Raw genomic sequence first — 17,397 nt, 5'->3', positions numbered from 1 at the left:
CTATAGGACACGGTGTTGTGTCGGCCTCCATGGATAATCCACCAATTACAAGTGAACTCCCAGCAGTGGAGTTCAATTCCACGAGGCTGTATGTCAGGAAGAAAAAAAAACAATCCGACAGCGCCACTAAAGGGCAAAGCAATTTCAGTGGCTGATCAATGTGGGTCCTCGTGACTTGTTAAGGGCAGGTTGTGGGCCTGGCGAAGGGAGGGTAGCAAAGACGAAAAATATCCGGTGATGGAATCTGTGCCTACATTACTACATGTTATATTTTATTTTAAAAAAACAACACTGATAATGTAAATTATCTATCCTGGCCATCCTCACTTACACTCAACACTCTGTTTCCGGATGGCCCTGCATTGGTGCATTGGGACGTCTAGCCAATGCCTGGACCAATACAATTAACGAGCAACTCTCTCGCGTGTTTCCAGGCTGCGCCGTTCACAACGATGTTGCGGCATTTCGGTCGCTGAAGTCGCTCCCGGCAAGGGGAGAGGAAATGCCGCGTACCGTGTGAAGCGTTGAAGCCGCGAACACCTCCGCAGGCACTAATAATGGGTGCTTGAAATGAGAGTGCCTGGAGAAAACCCCCCACATATACGAGGGGGTGGCATTCAACAGATGCCCTTTGTTGGCCACCTCACAGCCCCGGTGGTGAACCCATTCCAACTGCTGGGTGGACAGAGGCAGGGCTACATTTAATAACCCTGCACCATCGTTGTGGCATCCCATTAAGTGGAGTAACACACTTTGATCGTCGGTTAAGCACACACGAGGGGACACGCAACACACGGCAGCCTGAATCGAAATGCACAATCCGTCTGCTGCACCCCAGGGATGGCACAGACACCAAGAGAACTGGTTAGGATCTGACAAAGAGAGACAGCCTCCAGGGAGCTGAATATTTTAAACACACAGCCACCGAGGGATTACGCCAAACCTTATTTCAACCTATACTCGGTGTCACTTAATCCTCCATATGTCATTGTACATGGGTATGACACATATGGTCAGTTCCGCAATTTCACGTGCTTATTTTAGACACTTTAAAGATGTGAGTAGTCATTGGTGTAATTGTAAAGCGGATTTCAACTTGGGCAGAGTAAATCACCAGTTGGGACTGCAATTCAGATGGAAATAATCTGCATATAGGAGTCTAAAAACGTGGTGACGGTCGCTTACATTATACATCAGTACTATAATAGCCTCTGCTGAATCAGTGTAATTACCCTGCCTGCCGATGTCTTTGTCAGAAACTTGGACGATGACAAAGATAATTAACTGAAGCTGAAAAGTACACAGAGGAATGGGAAGGTGTGTGCTTGGAACTTTGCCGAGAGACGCGTGGATTGGAGAACATCCCCAAGATAGACACATCAAGTTGACTGAAACATTTTAAGAATCACGTTGACTGTTAACATGCCGGACGCGTCATGGCCACAAGAAATTACGGCCAGCGCTGAAACGAGCACCAATGTCTAGGCCTGATTTTTTTGATGTTTTGAGGTGACCTAAATATTGGAAACAAATCTTTTGTGCACAGCCACGCACACGTTAAGGCCCCAGCGTCGTCATTGTCATCATTGTCGCGTCTATACATAGACTTGTTAATGCACATGTTTCCATATAGCATCAATCATAAGTAATGATTTTGTTATAATCATTCAAAGTCCAAATTTGGCTGAATAGATTAATTACATTTATGCACATTGTTACACTACTTACCATGATTAAGTTTGATGTTTGCAAAATCGCTCTTACAACCTGCTCTCGTCCCCGTTATGTGTCATTTAAACATTTGAATTCCAGCAATGGCAGAGCCAGGATTTTCAGGTAGGGGGGACAACTCCTCCAGCAATAAAAAATGAAAGGAGTTGTTAGTAAGTAAGGAGTTGTTCGTAAGTAAGGAGTTGTTCGTAAGTAAGGAGTTGTTAGTAAGTAAGGACTTGCCCCTTGCTTTTTATTCGACGCGTGTGCGGCGATGGCGCAGCCATCGATCGAGGGTCAAATTCGAACCGCGTTGTGTGATCGGCATCGCGCTCGCTGAAGGTGTTGATGCCTTCAGGGAAGTCGTGTACTGGATACGCAACTGCGCACAATTCTGAGTCACTTATAACTGCTTTGCCGTTACTTATTGACAATTATGGACTCAGATTATTGTCCTATCATCTCATAGAGTCCCTGGCACTTAATAATATGCTACACAGTGGCAGTGGGGGTCGCAAAATGCCGTTTTTCGATCGGATCATTGGAGGGGCACGTGTGACGCGTGTGCGGCGATGCTGCGGCCATTGATCGAGGGCCAACACCAGTGACGATTATCTGAACCGGTCCTGGGCCTCCCCTAGGTCGACTCAGCCTCACATAAGTACCTGGTGCGATGTGTAAACATCGCCACTGGGGAGACAAAGGCGGACGAGCGTGGTGTTGGTCACCCACCCCCTCGTGTGCCGTGCTGGCCTTCATTGGTGCTCGCTAATAGCACTTGCCCCTACAGTCTGTTAAGGCTATACAGGGGATCTTTGTCTCTTTATCTTTGTTCGAGGAACCAAAGTGTGCTCACGGCCCGCGGCCCTCTGCCCGCGGCCCGTGATCTGTGCGCGTTTCCCAGGCCCCTGGCGTGCGGCAGAGGCGCTCGGTACCTGCACGCTCAGGTGGGTCTTGAGCCAGATGAGGTAGAAGCCGAGGTCGCTCCCCTGCAGCAGCTCCCGGCTCATGATGGCCAGGCGAGCCACGACGCGCGCAGCCTGCCCACGCGCAACAAAGACAGGGAATGTGAAAAGGCGGAAAATAAAAATGGTTTTATTTTCAATCGAGTGCCCCCTCGACGTCGGGGCGTCTCGGGGCGCTTTGTACGCCAGAAGCGAACTACATTCTCACCGCATCTCAAACGTTTTAAAGGGCACCTCCGGAAGCAGCTGACCCTGCGCGACCCAAAGTGACTCGGAGCCTGACCATTGATCTGTCAATGTGATGTCGATGATTGCCAAGGGTAATCCAAATTGAGTAATTTGCAGTGTAATCTTTTTTTAATTTGAGGAATAGCACAAATTTGACAAATTTAATTCAGGGCTCCGGCAACACAACGGTCTACTCATTTGGAATTACATCTTTCACGTCCACTGTGAAGCGGACGTCGCGTATTTTTATAGTTCAGACACACTGCAGTAATCACCAGGACGGCCTGCCTGATTCGAACCGCAAACCTCTGCAAACAAGCAGCAAACGCACTACCGCCATCCGAGATCTGCAGCCTGTTGGGGCAGGTGTCATTCGCAAGCGCCTAGGGTGGATACCAACAGCACCACACACGGCTGCCTCTGTCTGCCAGGTACCGATGTGTACACACCACACCTAGGGGAGGCCCAGGACTAGTTGAGCCTACCTACTCCACCACCCACTTGACCGCTGAGCCTACTCAATCGACCGCTGAGTCACTCACTACCGTTGAGCCGCCCACTCGACCTCTGAGCCGACAACGTTTACTGATCATGTTTCCTAGAAACCGCTGTTGGGAAAAAAATATTCCTGGTAACATGCTTCCTTGCGTACACTGGGCTTTAGACTCAAGGGTCTTCCCAGTGTGGACTCGGCGTGCCGGAGATGCAGGTGGCCTCGCGCTCGATTTACAAATCGCAGCACTCGTGCTCATTATTCCGCTGCAAAAGGCCATCGAGGATAATTCGTTCAATTTAAAGCCAATTGCATCGTGGCATGTTAGCTCAACCAATTTTATTTTACGTGTGGACAACTGAGTAAAGCTAGCATCGGAACGAGTTATTTGTTGACACTGCTGCTGTGGCAGTGGTGCACAGGCGCAATTTACAAACAAGATCAACTCAACAAACTCTTCAACAGCACTGCATTAAAATCTAAAATACATTATCTGCGACAATGCAGGCAATAGTCCTTCTGAATGGCAAATAAACAGAGGACCGAGAGACAGAGTTCATCAGGGTTGGAGACTGCAGCCGACGCGTTCCTGAAATGTGCCGCGCAAAGCGAAAACGCGATCAGGGAAAACAATTTCCCCAACAAGAAATCATGTGAAAGGTGAGGGGTGGAGGTGCGAGGGGTGGAGTTATTGGGGTGTGGAAGAATTCCAATCAACGCTCAAGAAAGTAGGCTCGTCGTCGACTGCTCAGAAACCACGTTAAAACGTTACAATGGTTCGCCTAATAACGTAATAACGATGCGCGTTCATTGCTTTGCGTGAAAAGTGGTCCCCAAGAGAAGCAGCGTGTGAACGCCACGCGTTAAGGGAGGACTGACTGTAGCAGCTATTGCGTATTCACAACTTTTGGAAACTGCTCTTTGTGTTTTAGTTTGTTGTCATTCCCTCCCCCCCACACACCTGCCATGAGCACGGTTGGCTACGTACGGTGCGAAAGAAGTTCAAGGTGCATACATGATACTCATTTTAGAATGTTGCCGGCACAGTGAACTGTGGGAAGGTTTGTTTCTAACTGGTCGACATCACTGAGGCAGAGAGAGAAAGATCCGACCCAGTAGTATCACTTCCGTTATTGTTCATCGCCACCATCTTCATCATCAATCACGCAGCCTCAGTCGTCTCATTACCGCCATGATCTGCTTGTTTAAATTGTGACAAATCTTTCGCTCGCTCACACAAAGCCCTTCGGGTGCTATTTTGTAAAATAAACAGCGTGCATCTCGAGGTATAATGGATGCCTTCCGCTGCGTTGAATAACGTCGTGCTTTGGGATCGCGTTTTGTTATTCACAGCTACACCCCATCAGCCTTCTCACTGAACACACATTAATTACAATTTGGGATGGAAATTAAACATCAATTCATGCCGAATAATTCACGAGAGTATCGTGAAGTTAAACAGACCAGTCCAGTGACTCCACGCCCCTCCTCGGCCTGATGGCAGTACAGTTTCTCAACATTATTTTGAAATTTAGCCTCTCATTGACCTTTGCCTTCACAAAAAAAAAACCCAACACAGCGATCGATAGCACTGCCTTAAATAAAAATACATATCCAACAGGCGGCATTGTTTGGCAGTGGGCCCTCTTCGTGGATAGAGGCCAGATCGACGGCGGGGGTATTTAAAACCAGGGACTTCACTTAACACTTTAAATTAATATTATTGTTCATGTTTATTGATGACCAGTTATTAAATAGGCCTATGGATAATTCACAATTAATAGCTGATGAATAACGCACTAAACCTTCTGTAATCAAAACGTATTACGAAATAAAATAAATTGTATTAAAAGTACAATTTTAATAGGTAGTTGACACATTGCATTATGGGAAGAGATTCGTTCTCGTGACGGCCAAATTACAACGGACTTAGAAATGCATTCTTCGGCCCAATTAGCATTTCAAAGGGACGGATTGACCTGTCCTATATCCCTGAAGCTGAGATTTCCTGAGAAATCAAATGTGAGGAGGTGCGTATATATGGAGCTAAATCGTATGAACGGACTCTGAAAAACGATAAGGGTTGTCTAGCGCTCGATAATAAAGATATGTCTGAAGTGAAGGCGTCCATTCAGTCCCACCGACTGAGCGGTTCTCAGTTTTCTGGTCTCATTCACCCCAGGAGTCGAGACGAGGCCACGCACAGACGCCACGGAAGCCGTGGGCTCCCCACTCTCGAGGAGACGAGCCGCTGGTCTGTGGACTCAACGTCTGCACGGCGAGCTGACCCAAGATTTTCATTCAAATCCCTCGCCGAGACATTTATCAATTTTCTCCAATGTCGTGGGGGGGCCACAGCGTCCGCACGCGATGTGATGTGCCAGGTCGGTCGAGGTGCTTGTCGACCTACGACGGTGCGTCACAGATGATTCTCTGCGCTGTTGTTACGCTCGTGTCGGCGGATGTGTTTAGTGGGTTGTTTCTTTTGTGCTTGTGCACCACTGCCAATTGCAGCAGCAGCAGCAGCTTCACGAAATAATGTCTTTGCTCTCACCACGCCCCCACAAGCGGATGTGTTTAGTGGGTTGTTTCTTTTGTTGTTGTTAATTGTGCTTGTTCATCACTGTCAAGCGAAGCAGCAGCAGCAGCTTCAAGAAATAATGTCTTTGCTCTTACCACACCCCCACACTGCAGAATCATTAGTTTTCCTTGGAAAATCCGATGAGCTATGAAAGCTTTGATTCACAGATGTCCCAGTAGGGGCGGGTCAGAACGGTACGCCCCTCCACAAAGTGGAGGTTGTCCTATGGTTTGCCTCGACCCCACCATGGGAATGTGGAATTGCCACCACCGTCGTAGGACTGAAAAACGGGGAATGAGTACCGTCTCAATGGTCATTTGATCAGGAAATAACTTTGATCTTTTAAATTGCAACAAGAACAACAACACAAGAACTAAATTGCATACAAACTCCTCGCCGCGCTGCTGTGGCCCACCGCGTGGTGATCGTCATGCGGTCACGTGTTCGGAGCTCATTGCAAAATGTTTACAAACAGGTTAAAGTCCAAACGAGGTCGTGCTGGCTAACACCTGCTTCCGTCTGGTTCACAGCGACGTTAAAGATCCGGTTGACGTCGCATGGCCATTGGGCCGACATCAAGGATCTAACTTTTGTAAACGTGAAGCACGAACTGCAAGTTACAGCAAAATCACCCCCCCCCCCCTCCCCCATCAATATAACCATACAGATGATGTCCGTGAAACATACTTGCTCAAAGAATGGTGCAAGAACCAAATGTGCCCCTCTGTACACGGGCACACGGAGTGGAGGTCTGTTTGACGGTAACGTGTTGTGACATCTAAGAGAGTGATCCGGGACTCTGCGGGTTGCTGTAGCGCTGCGTCTCGTGTTTGTAAGGGGGCGGCAACCAGCCGACCCTGGCTTCTTTTGCGTGACAACAATCACCGGCACCACGGCACTCTCAGCACCACGCCGCTGGTGCAAATGATTTTGTAAGCCATTCAACACGAGTCTCACTGACGGTGCAGGTTACATGGTGCTGCGATGATCCATCAGTGTTTGGAGTCATGCTGCCCACACCGATGGGGGTAAGATGTAAACATTGGCAAAATAATTCAGAGGTCGTTCTTATTGATGTGTCTTCCAGTTTTGTGCGTGTGTTTCTTACCACCCTTAGTAGATTCAACTTTCGGTAACATCGACTGCCCAAGCTCAGCCATTAATACCAATTAGAAGTTCAATTATATTTCGTAAATAATATATGACCCCTTCTCATATATACTGCTGTATAAAGGCCCAATCCCAAACTACTCTAAAAACTAAATAATGTTTTTTATTTTATTTTATAAAGTCTGGCCCACTGAGCTATATAGATCTTTTTGAGACGCGACCTGGTCACAAATGATAGCTCAACGAATTGCTTATCGCGTGCAAATTTAAAGCAGCCACATACTCTAAACGCATGTTTCTAAATGTGGAGGTAAATACCGGAGGACCCGGAGAAAAATCCAGGCGATCACAGGGAGAACATGCGACCTCCAAGTATACAGCAGGCGTCAGGGTCAAGGTCGAACCAACGACCTCCTGTATACCAGGCGAAGTAGTTGACATCTTGCCACCGTGGGGCCCCACTCCCCCTCCAAAAAAACATTCAGTAATTGGGATATTTCCAGCATACTTCACCATGCTGATCAGTGTGGGAGGGTACGCAGGGGGTGGCTCAGAACTAAATCGACGTCGCTCACGAGCGAGCAACGTGGCCGGGAATCGAACTCTGGTTACTGAGTTCATCGCACAGAGCACGAACTTTCCTGAAGACGAGTAGCGAGACTCTGTGAAGCTTTTCTGGGTAAACAAGTGCAATAGTAATCATTCATAATAACCACTGTGCCACTACTGCACCCCAAATCATAATCATCTTTGTCATCATCCAGGCTCTATCCACTACTGGATGAAGGCTATCCCCAGCCGTCGCAATCCCTCATGGTCTCGCGCAGCAAAACGAATCCCATCTGGCCACTTAGAGATGTTTATTTGTGGCATAGAGCTTTTTGCTATTATATGTAAAAAAAACATTCATTAATGAATGGGCTTTTTTATTGCACATAAAGATGCTCTGAGTGAAATAAAATAGCTCGGATATTACACATCAACATTTAAGGGGGGTACGCACGCATCTATAATCAATGTTTGCTACTGCTCTTAGTGCGTTTACAAGCCTAGTAAACAAATAACGAACGGGCTGCATGTGCGAGCATGAGCGCATTAAATAACCGCGGCCCTCGGTGGGAATGGCGTTTCCATAATGCCGCAGAAATCCTAGTGGAACTACTTAAATCAGCGCCGTGCCAATGCGCGGGATAACTAACGTCTTCAAACGAAGGACATTACATTCACGTCAAAGGCGACTCGAACCCAAAATTATACCAGGGGCTACGGCAGCAGCAGCAGCAGCAGCGAGAGTCGGGAACAGGAAGCAGATAATTTTCACGGCTGTCCCTATGGAACCAGAACTTATGGGGACTCCGGCCGGATCAAAGCAGCATTTGTGTGGACGAGGTTCAATCATGGGGGTCCCCTCGGCGAAAAAAATAACAAACAAACTGCACCCCGAGATGTCGCGCGGCGTTATGGACGCGGCATGGACGCAATTCGCGAAAGGGCGTCTGGGCCTTCACGCGGAGGGAACTCGAGACAGCCCCTCTAAAGGGCACTTGGTCTACTCTTCAACAATGGTCAGACGACTCGGAGGTTGGTGAGTCGACCCACCCTCTACCCCGATCGCCCATGAGCTAACCGTGTCGAACCCAGAATCAGAATATGTATTTATACTGGAGGAGGAATACAATGAGCTTTTTAATCTCTTTGCCACAGATGTCCAGTCGAGGCATGGGGTCAGAACGTTACAATAACAAAACATGGACACGCGATAGGAGTGCGAATTATAACAAAAGGTGAGCAAAGCACTAAAACATATGTATGCAAATAAAGCGAAACTATTTCATTTTACCAGCTAAAGCACATTTTTACCCAGTTTTACTGCTGGGTGGACAGAGGCGATGAGGTTTAGGGGGTTTGAGGAAGTTGCACCGTAGTTGTTTCAACGGGCGAACCGGGAACTACGCGTGCTCAACAAAGCAAGTAGGTCAACACAGGAGGTTGCAGAAATTATGGCAATTAATTATTTTGACAAGAGGGGTAAGTGGGGAGGCTGGTGGGCGATGCTGGTTTTGTAATTTGCGCGTGGAATTCGCTGCCAGGTAGGATAGAGCGCGCTGGGGTGGATGGGGGGGGCTCAGGCTCCAAGCCGCTCTCCTCCGACTCGCCCGATGCGATCCGCGCACCGCTGCGCGGCGTCAATTAGCCGCTTCAATAAACATCCTCCGCTCGCTCAAAGCGCATCCCTGCTCTCCCACACAGGTTCCTTGCGGTAAGGCCAAGTCGTCGGGTAGGACGTTAATGAGAAGGGAAGAGAAAAATCGTGCCGACGCAGGGATTTCTGTAATGCTTCCCAATGCGTGTTTGTCCTAGGAACTGTTCATTTTTTTTTATCACAGTATTTTTTTAATCATAAATGTGCATCGTTTTTTTCTGCAACGTTGATGTCTTTGGTTTGTGTTGCAGCTGCTTCTGTGCTGGCCCGAACGCGATCATCCGTGTAACAAATCAAATAATCTCAAACTGTATTTAAAAATGTTTAACACGTAGGCTTTCGCGACCAATATTATTCATAATCAACCCAAAATCGTTGATTATGTATTTTAAAATGTTGACTTTCGTGACTACAGGAATTCATATCCTTTGGTTCTTTCGGCAAAGTCACGTAGATATAAAATAATAATAAAGTGAATAAAAATAATAAAACTAAAATATTAATAAAGTGAATTAAAATAATATTTGTTAAAGGTACAAAGGTGCAACCTAGAAATATGTCGCTCACGCCACTGCTGGAAGAAGAGGGCCTCCACCAGAGGGAGCTCTCGAGAGCCCATCTAAGAGGGGATTTCACCGACTCTTCCACCGGATAGATGTCTTGGAAGGAAGAGGTGTGAGGACGAACGCCGCGCTAATCAATGGGCAATAACAGTGTCACTCTGCGAGCCGCACACATCACGTGATGTCCATCGCCGCCTTGTCCACCAAAGACGACACCTTTCAGCGTTGGTTTTATCTGCAAGTTTCTGGGCTACCCTCTCGTCAAATTGAGCTGTTTACTCTCGGGTAGGTTGCTAATAGTAACGCAACTTCATCCTTAAAAACAGAACAAGAAACATTAGGACGAGGTCATCTTTGCTAGATCATTATCGCGTCCCCGCCGTTACAGACAGAGCTGGGCTGGGTGCGCAAGACAGCAGGCGGTACCCGGACCGCACAGGGCTCTCCGCTCCGAGCTGAGCTAATGGTGGCGCGCACACCGAGTGCACTTCCCAAAAATGCATTTAGAAATGTTACATCTGCGGGGCAGAGCTAATTCTGTTTGTTTATGTGCCGCTTGTTTGCCGGTGACATTTGGAAGAGAGGGTTGCGGGAGGGAGGGAGGGACGCGTGGGGGGCAGGAGCCGTGCGGGTGATGGCGGTAGTCCATAAATCGTGGCCACATTCTGGTGGTTGGGCAACGGGTACTCGACTGACAGATGGAAAAGGGTAATGGATTCCTGTAGCAAGGGCGACCTCCAGCCGGATGTCCACACACACACGCGCGGGGCACCGTCGTTTTAATCTCTTCGACAAATAAACGGCACATTTACGGAATATCGCCGGTTATTTTTTTGCCTCCGCAAAACGAACGGCCGGGGGTAGCCAACGAAAACAATTTGCCGCGCACTTTGATGCCGAGAGATTAGCGCGTCGTGTTTACCGTGAATATTTACATTTCCTTCGCGGTCGTCATCGGCCACGATCAATTCACTTGCTGGATGAAGGGCCTCTCCAAGCCGTCGCTGCCTGGAGATTGTGATTTTTATTTTTTAAACCCAGAAACAATGTGTTCCCGTGAGAGGGAAGGACATTTACATTTTGCTTGGCCGGCCTTCTTCACAACACGAGAGGAGGACATGGCCGTCCATCCGAAACATAACAGCCTCGCCTTCACCCAGGCCACCTCGTCCATAGTGTAGCAGCCAGCACTATTATCTGTATTTTAATGCGCGGTATAAAACGTGAAATGGCTGAAAACATCTTGAAATAAAAACCCAATGAACAAAAGTCGTTCGACCCAGTGTGGCTTTCTTGGATAAATACATTATTATTATTGTCGTTATAAAAGGGTGCTCAGCTTCAGTGCAGCTCTTCAAAGACCCCTGGGGCTATCCGGTGAAATTTTTTGTTCGATCGATCTTTTGTTGCGAAGTGGAGGACGTATGGAAGCCGCCACGCTGTTGTTCGGTGCCGGAAGGCGAGTGCATGCAAACCAGCAACAATCACACGCTGCACACGCTTGGCTGAATCCTTAACTCTGATCAGGTACATAATGGTCTTAACGAGGTCGCCAATGACTGTAGAATTAAAATGTGAATAAATCATAGCTCTGAGAAAGCAAAATATCGGGTTTTAGTGGAAGGAAAAAAATTACAAAATTTAAATCAAATCACCACACCAAACTCAGTTGCTTTTGTACCCACGATCATTTTCCTTTGACAATTACAAAATTTCTGCCGTGCAGTTTTGGAGCGTTTCACTCGATGAATTATTGAAAGGTTCCAGCGCGCAAAATAAAAAAAAAACGAAATTAGTTTTTAAACCTGAGCTGTGACTTGTAATTATAAAAATGCATCACGCACCGCCGCATGTGTTGACGTCACAGTGTGGCTTACACGTGCTGGAGAGTGCCAGGCCTCTCGTGCCAAGCCGACACCGACCGCCACCCCACCCTCGTAACGAGTTCCCCCACAACGCTACAAAGTAAACAGCACGTTGATTCATCAGTTCTCATGCGGGCGCTTACCCACGCAAAACCATTGCGATTTAATTTGAATTGAGAATCAAAGGGGATGTGATTGTCCATATCAGGTTGCCTCTGTCAAGTCATTCAATTAGCTTCGTAACGAAAATAAAATATCCTCCATTGCTGCCAACTTTATAGCTGCCCGTCTTTATCGCTCCACCCCTCCCTTTGCTTCTTTGTTTACTTCCACACAAACAACCCCCACTTTACGATGATATGGCTACATTAGAAAATGTGATTGCAGTACTGTGAAGCTGAGGGATTGAGAGACAAAACTAACGATGGAAGTGGATACCGAGAGAAGGGGAGAGAAGCAGTGATGGTGAGACACCGTCACATAGTTAAAACATATGATTGTGATCATCATCATGTATGTTGAACTTCTTTCGCGCCGTACGTAGCCAACGGTGCTAATCGGCAGTCACGATCTATCAACTGCTGGGTGAAGGCATCCTTAGGCAATCTCCACACACGACGCCATTTCGCGGCTCTAAGTTTGGCTGTACTCTCTAAAATCTATGCCCCCCCCCCCAACCAAAGCCCTCCTTTTAGATTTGAAGCTTTCGTGACTGCAAGGATTCATATTCTTAGGTTTTTTCGGTAAAGTCACGTAGGTAAAAAATTAAAATTAATAAAAGTAAAATAAAAATAAAATTAAAATTAAAATCACGACGTTTCGGAAGCAACACAAGCTTCCGTCTTCAGATGGAACAGTCACAGCACGATAGCTGTATCAAAACCTAAGAATACAAAGCCATCCTCTCAATCTATCAGATATATGCTCGGAAAGTTGTGCTCTGCCCTGGGTCAGCTGTCCACCTCACGTGATCTATAAGGTAAAGTGATCTCCAGAGGCCGTTCCAGTCGTGAGCGTGAGGCAGGTCATCAACTGTGGTTGGGTGCGTGGGACTGTACGTGAACACGTGTGTGGGGAGCGGTGGCACAACGATTGGCACGCTGCACCATCAACCCGGATAAATGTCCTGCCACGGCTAACATCAGTGACAAGGGATTTCTGAACCAGTCCTGGGCCTCCCCTAGGTAATCTTAGTCTCAAATGAGTGCCTGGTTCTGTGTAAACATCAACATTGGGGCGATAAAGGTGGCTTAGGCATGGTGCTGGTTACACCACCCCTTCATGTACCACTGTCCTTAACACATGCACACTAACAGCACTTTCCCCAACAATCTATAGAGGCTATACCAGGGATCATAGACCTGTGCCAAGCGAGCGTGGTGCTGGCCACCCACCCGCTCGTGCGCCGTGCCGGCCTTCATAGGTGCTCGCTAACAGCACTTGCCACAACAGTCTTGTTACAGGCTATATGGGGGGGGTCTTTGTGTGTATGCGTGTGTGTGCGTGTGTGTGCATGCGATGGGGGGGGGGGTCTTTGTGTTTTGTGTGTGGCACTGCTCATACCAGGTGCATGGTGAGGATCTCCTGGCGGTTGAGCATGGGCATGAAGAGCACCCACTGGCTCCTGTGGTTCCTCCGCGTGAACACGGAGAAAATCTGCGCGTGCTCTCCGTTCTCCTGCACGGGAAACGCGATTCACATGCGTGAGCTGTAGCGCACGTGAGCAGTTTCTCTCGCATCGTTCCTGCAAGAAGATCCCGGGGGCACGCGGAGCGAAACGACGGACGCCGTGGCCAAGAACGCGAACTACGCGGCGGCACGACCGCGAAACCCTGCGCTCTAGAATCAGATGTCATTGGGTTTAAAAAAACTGAAAACTACTCGATAAATAAAACAAATATTTTTTGGAAACAAAACGCGAGGCCGCTAAAGCCCGCCCCGATGCAACTGAGAAAATAATCAATTTTAAAACGGACGATGTTTGGCGCGGGAATGAATTCCTTCACTGAAGGCAACTTAACGTTGAACCGTGGTGGGTGACAGGCGGGAGTGGGAATCCCAAAGCACAAGGGCTTCACAGCTCCGTGACCCTTGGCCACCTCCCCTGACCTCCGCGTCCCTCGCTTTGGGTTCACGACGACGGCGGAGACAGAAAAGCAGGGAAAGCCATTGGAGGGGGGAGGCTGTGGGAGCAGGAGAGGCTAAGAGGCAATGCATCGGGCCGGCCTGCGTGAGGCTCAGTGCGCCACAGCATGATGAGTTTGCGTGAAAGGTGAAGGTGCAGCACTTTACACTTCAAGCTAAGATGCCGGACGTCACGCGGCCTTCTAAAATTTTCGCTCACGCCACCGCTAACGGACATGCTTCCACCAGAGGGAGCTCCAGGGAGCTCTCCACACCCACCGCCAGTTATTAACCAGGGCGGCCATGGGGCTCGAACCGCGAACGTCTGCACCTGAGGCGAACGCGCTTACCGCACGGCTGTGTCGTTATGCCTATTTACCAAGGAAAGCCTCACTGAGTCCCACGACTCGTTTTCAGGAGAATCCTGCCACATTTTTTTTCGCAGTAGGAGGCAATGTTGCCAAGCGCAATTCTCATAGAGTAATTCGCAAGGCAATGTTTCAGCATTGCTAACCTTGGCCAACGCCAGCTACATTGTGAGGTTGTCTTTTTCTTTTAAGCTATGGGAGGAAACCGGGGAACCCGGAGGAAACCAATGGAAACGAAAAAAATAGTTTCGGACAAACAAACTGCACGCAGAAGGGCACACGAGTCTGGGTTTCGAACCTCGGCCCCTTCTTGCTGTGAGGGCACAGCCAATCACAAGCGAGATAATCCGGAGAGCGCGGCCACGTGGGAAAGGCAGCTGTGCACGCGTCACCTGCAGCAGGTCTTCGATCAGCACGAGGACGAACTGCACGACGCTCTCCTTCACGATGCGCGTCACCAGGTGCAGGAGCGTCTGGGCGCACTGCGGAGAGAGAGAGAGACAGAGAGAGAGAGAGACAGAACGAGCGTGAGCGAGAGCGTGAGCGAGAGGGGGGTGGGGGTTACATAAAGCAAAGTAAAAAAAAATGTCAAAAAAAATTTTACGCAATGATGAACGAAGCAAAATGCCGACTACACCGAGCATCTTCTTGTTTCCACTGATCGTAAAAAAAAAGAGAGACAGGGAGAGCGACTCTATTCTCGATTCTCGCTATATTGCGCGCGCAAGCAAGTCGGCCCTAATTACAGCGTCTTCGCGGCCGCCGACTATTGACATTTAGAAGAAAAAAATTAAGCTGCCAAATCGAAGCCGCGCGAGCTAAAACTTTGAATGATTCATTGCGCACGACGGCAATGAGCGCTTGACGGGAACGCCATTAATAATGCATCGTTTAAGCAAATGTTTCCCCGACATAGTGAGCGCTGTACTGTGCAATTAAAAAAAAAACGAAGTCAAGGTAAAGGTGCAGCCCTGCAATTGCTTTGTTACGCCACTGCTGGTGGAAGAGCCTCATGTAGAGAGAGCTCTAGAGAGCCTCCTTCTCTCGAGTACTTTGTCCTCCGCCTCCTCCTCCACGCTGGCCAGACGTCTTGGAAGGGGGTGCGAGTACCCACACTTTACCCCGCCGCACGCGCCCCACTGGCGGACGGACCGACAGTGCTGTAGGGCAGGGGTCCACAACCCACGGGTCACGTGGGTTGGGGACCCGTGCCCGGTCCGTGGCCTGTTAGGAACCGGGCCGCGCAGCAGCACGAGGTGAGAGCGGTGAGTCTGCGCATGGCCCGCCCCCATTCATTTATTGTTTACCACTTCCGTCCGCGCCTCTTTCCCGCACTGCGCACTCGTCTCAGTCACAGTGTTGGTAAGCCCACAAGCTCTAGCCCCTAGTAGCCAAAATGAGTCAAAAAACAAACGTCGCCGGAGAGCTTCTTTGAAAAGGGGGAAAGACCCAATGATGACCCCACCACCTCCCCCGGTCAGTGAAAAAATGCTCTTCCACAAAACCGATCCCTGGTGCCAAAAATATTGGGGACGGCTGCTGTAGGGCATTTACACTGCTGGGTGGTGGGGGAGGTTTAGAAAACTCGCGCCGTTGTTCCAACTGCCGCACCGGGAGATCGAATTGAAGCGGCGACCTCTGGGTTGCGAGTCCGCTGCGCTCGCTGCTAAGGCACATTTCATGGGACATCCCAACAATGTAAATTCTGTTAGTTTGTCCGACATTCACCCTGCAATGCGTATCGGGATCACACAGGCCAAAACAACGACAAGAAGACAAGCTGATAGGATCAGTTTAACACGGAGGCGAATTGCCCGATGATGCTGGATGCAATTACCAGCGAAACGTCGTACTCAAATTGTAAATGTTGTGGCTTTAACACACCGGTGGGCTAAAGCAGTGAACTATTTGTCTTTTGTCAACGTGACACTTTTTTACTGATTGGCCGTGTCGGGTGGTGGAGGGTTACGACACATTTATAAATAACGCGATCTAAACCCAAAAACGTTGATTATGAACTGATAGGACATCAGACGGGGGCGCCAGGAGATTCGTGCGGAACTTCATCGCTCAGAAAGTGTTTCGGTTGTGAGGGCTGTGAGCGGCGTCAGTCTCGGAGGCAAAACGATTCCCTTGGCAAGCCGCTCGGAGCTCGCGATGTTTGCGATTCGCCCGCGGACTCCGCAATGTCGCGCGAAGGCATCCCCTGGTCGGAGCAGCCTGACTCCAGATCCGCACGGCGACGCGAATGGGATAATGAAAAAAATATAATGAACCTCTGCAGTTTTATGGAAGATCGATTGTAGCTCCCTTGGTTTGGTATTGTTTTAAATGAAAAGCAACCCGCATGTCCATTGGACATGACCATCCGCCCATCCCTGCCAGCCAGCCAGCACAACTTTTTAATCTTATTTTAATCTTACTATATAGAGCCCGTCTCTCTCTCTCTCTACATTGTGCTGTTATATCCCAATTTAAAATTTTGCTGATCATACCGAAAAAGAATGGTAGCTGTAAATGCCCCAGAAGAGGTACACCTTGAATTACAATGTCATCTTGATCTTATTCAGTGTCAGCTTATTTCCCCTGAAAATTATTTCTGAATGCAAATAATGAGTTTCTCCAACAAGTGAAATCTTGTCACGTTTCCAACCCAAGTTATGTGTCGAGATAATCAAAAATCGAACAAGTGGAGGAGTACAGATACTTTGGGTTTCATCATCAACTCTAAATTGAAGTTTAACTCCCATTTTAATGATTAAACCGCAAAGAAGATTAATGTTAACATTGGCTTCCTATACAGACGTAAAAACCGCAAACCGTCTATGCTACGTTTAGATATTGTAAGAGCAAGCATATTTCAATTTTTTTATAACCACGATGTTGTCTATCAGTTCGCTTCTGCGTTTGCATTAAATAAGCTAAACTCACTCTACCATTCGGCTCATCACTGTGCACTGGATGCTCCCGACAGAACCCACCATCGTGACCTTTCCAGTGTCTCGGTTCGAAATCGAACTCGCTCTCTGCCCGTAGAAACATGCACTCGGCTCTGTTTACTATATCGCTTCTCTTGGCTAACTCCGCTAAATATTTGATGGATCTGTTGACCCCAAAAGGAAATAAACAAAGTCTTAGAAAGCTCCCCCCGTGACCTCTTAAAAATCCAGAAGCTTTGAGACGGTCG

General features: G+C 48.4%; 1 protein-coding gene across 1 annotated transcript in view; it reads right to left on the bottom strand.

The window, feature by feature from the left end:
* Positions 1-17,397, bottom strand: part of LOC133352987 (V-type proton ATPase subunit H-like) — a 103,915-nt gene that overhangs the window by 73,468 nt on the left and 13,050 nt on the right. The window contains 3 exon segments of the mRNA XM_061569045.1: positions 2,646-2,750; positions 13,282-13,395; positions 14,603-14,692. Coding sequence (XP_061425029.1) covers positions 2,646-2,750; positions 13,282-13,395; positions 14,603-14,692 — 309 coding nt within the window.

Source organism: Lethenteron reissneri, chromosome 42, assembly GCF_015708825.2.
Source record: "Lethenteron reissneri isolate LAM-NWPU_2019-01 chromosome 42, ASM1570882v1, whole genome shotgun sequence".
Classification (NCBI taxonomy): domain Eukaryota; kingdom Metazoa; phylum Chordata; class Hyperoartia; order Petromyzontiformes; family Petromyzontidae; genus Lethenteron; species Lethenteron reissneri.
Note: the sequence above shows the minus strand (reverse complement) of the source record. Positions and strands in the feature narration are given on the sequence as shown.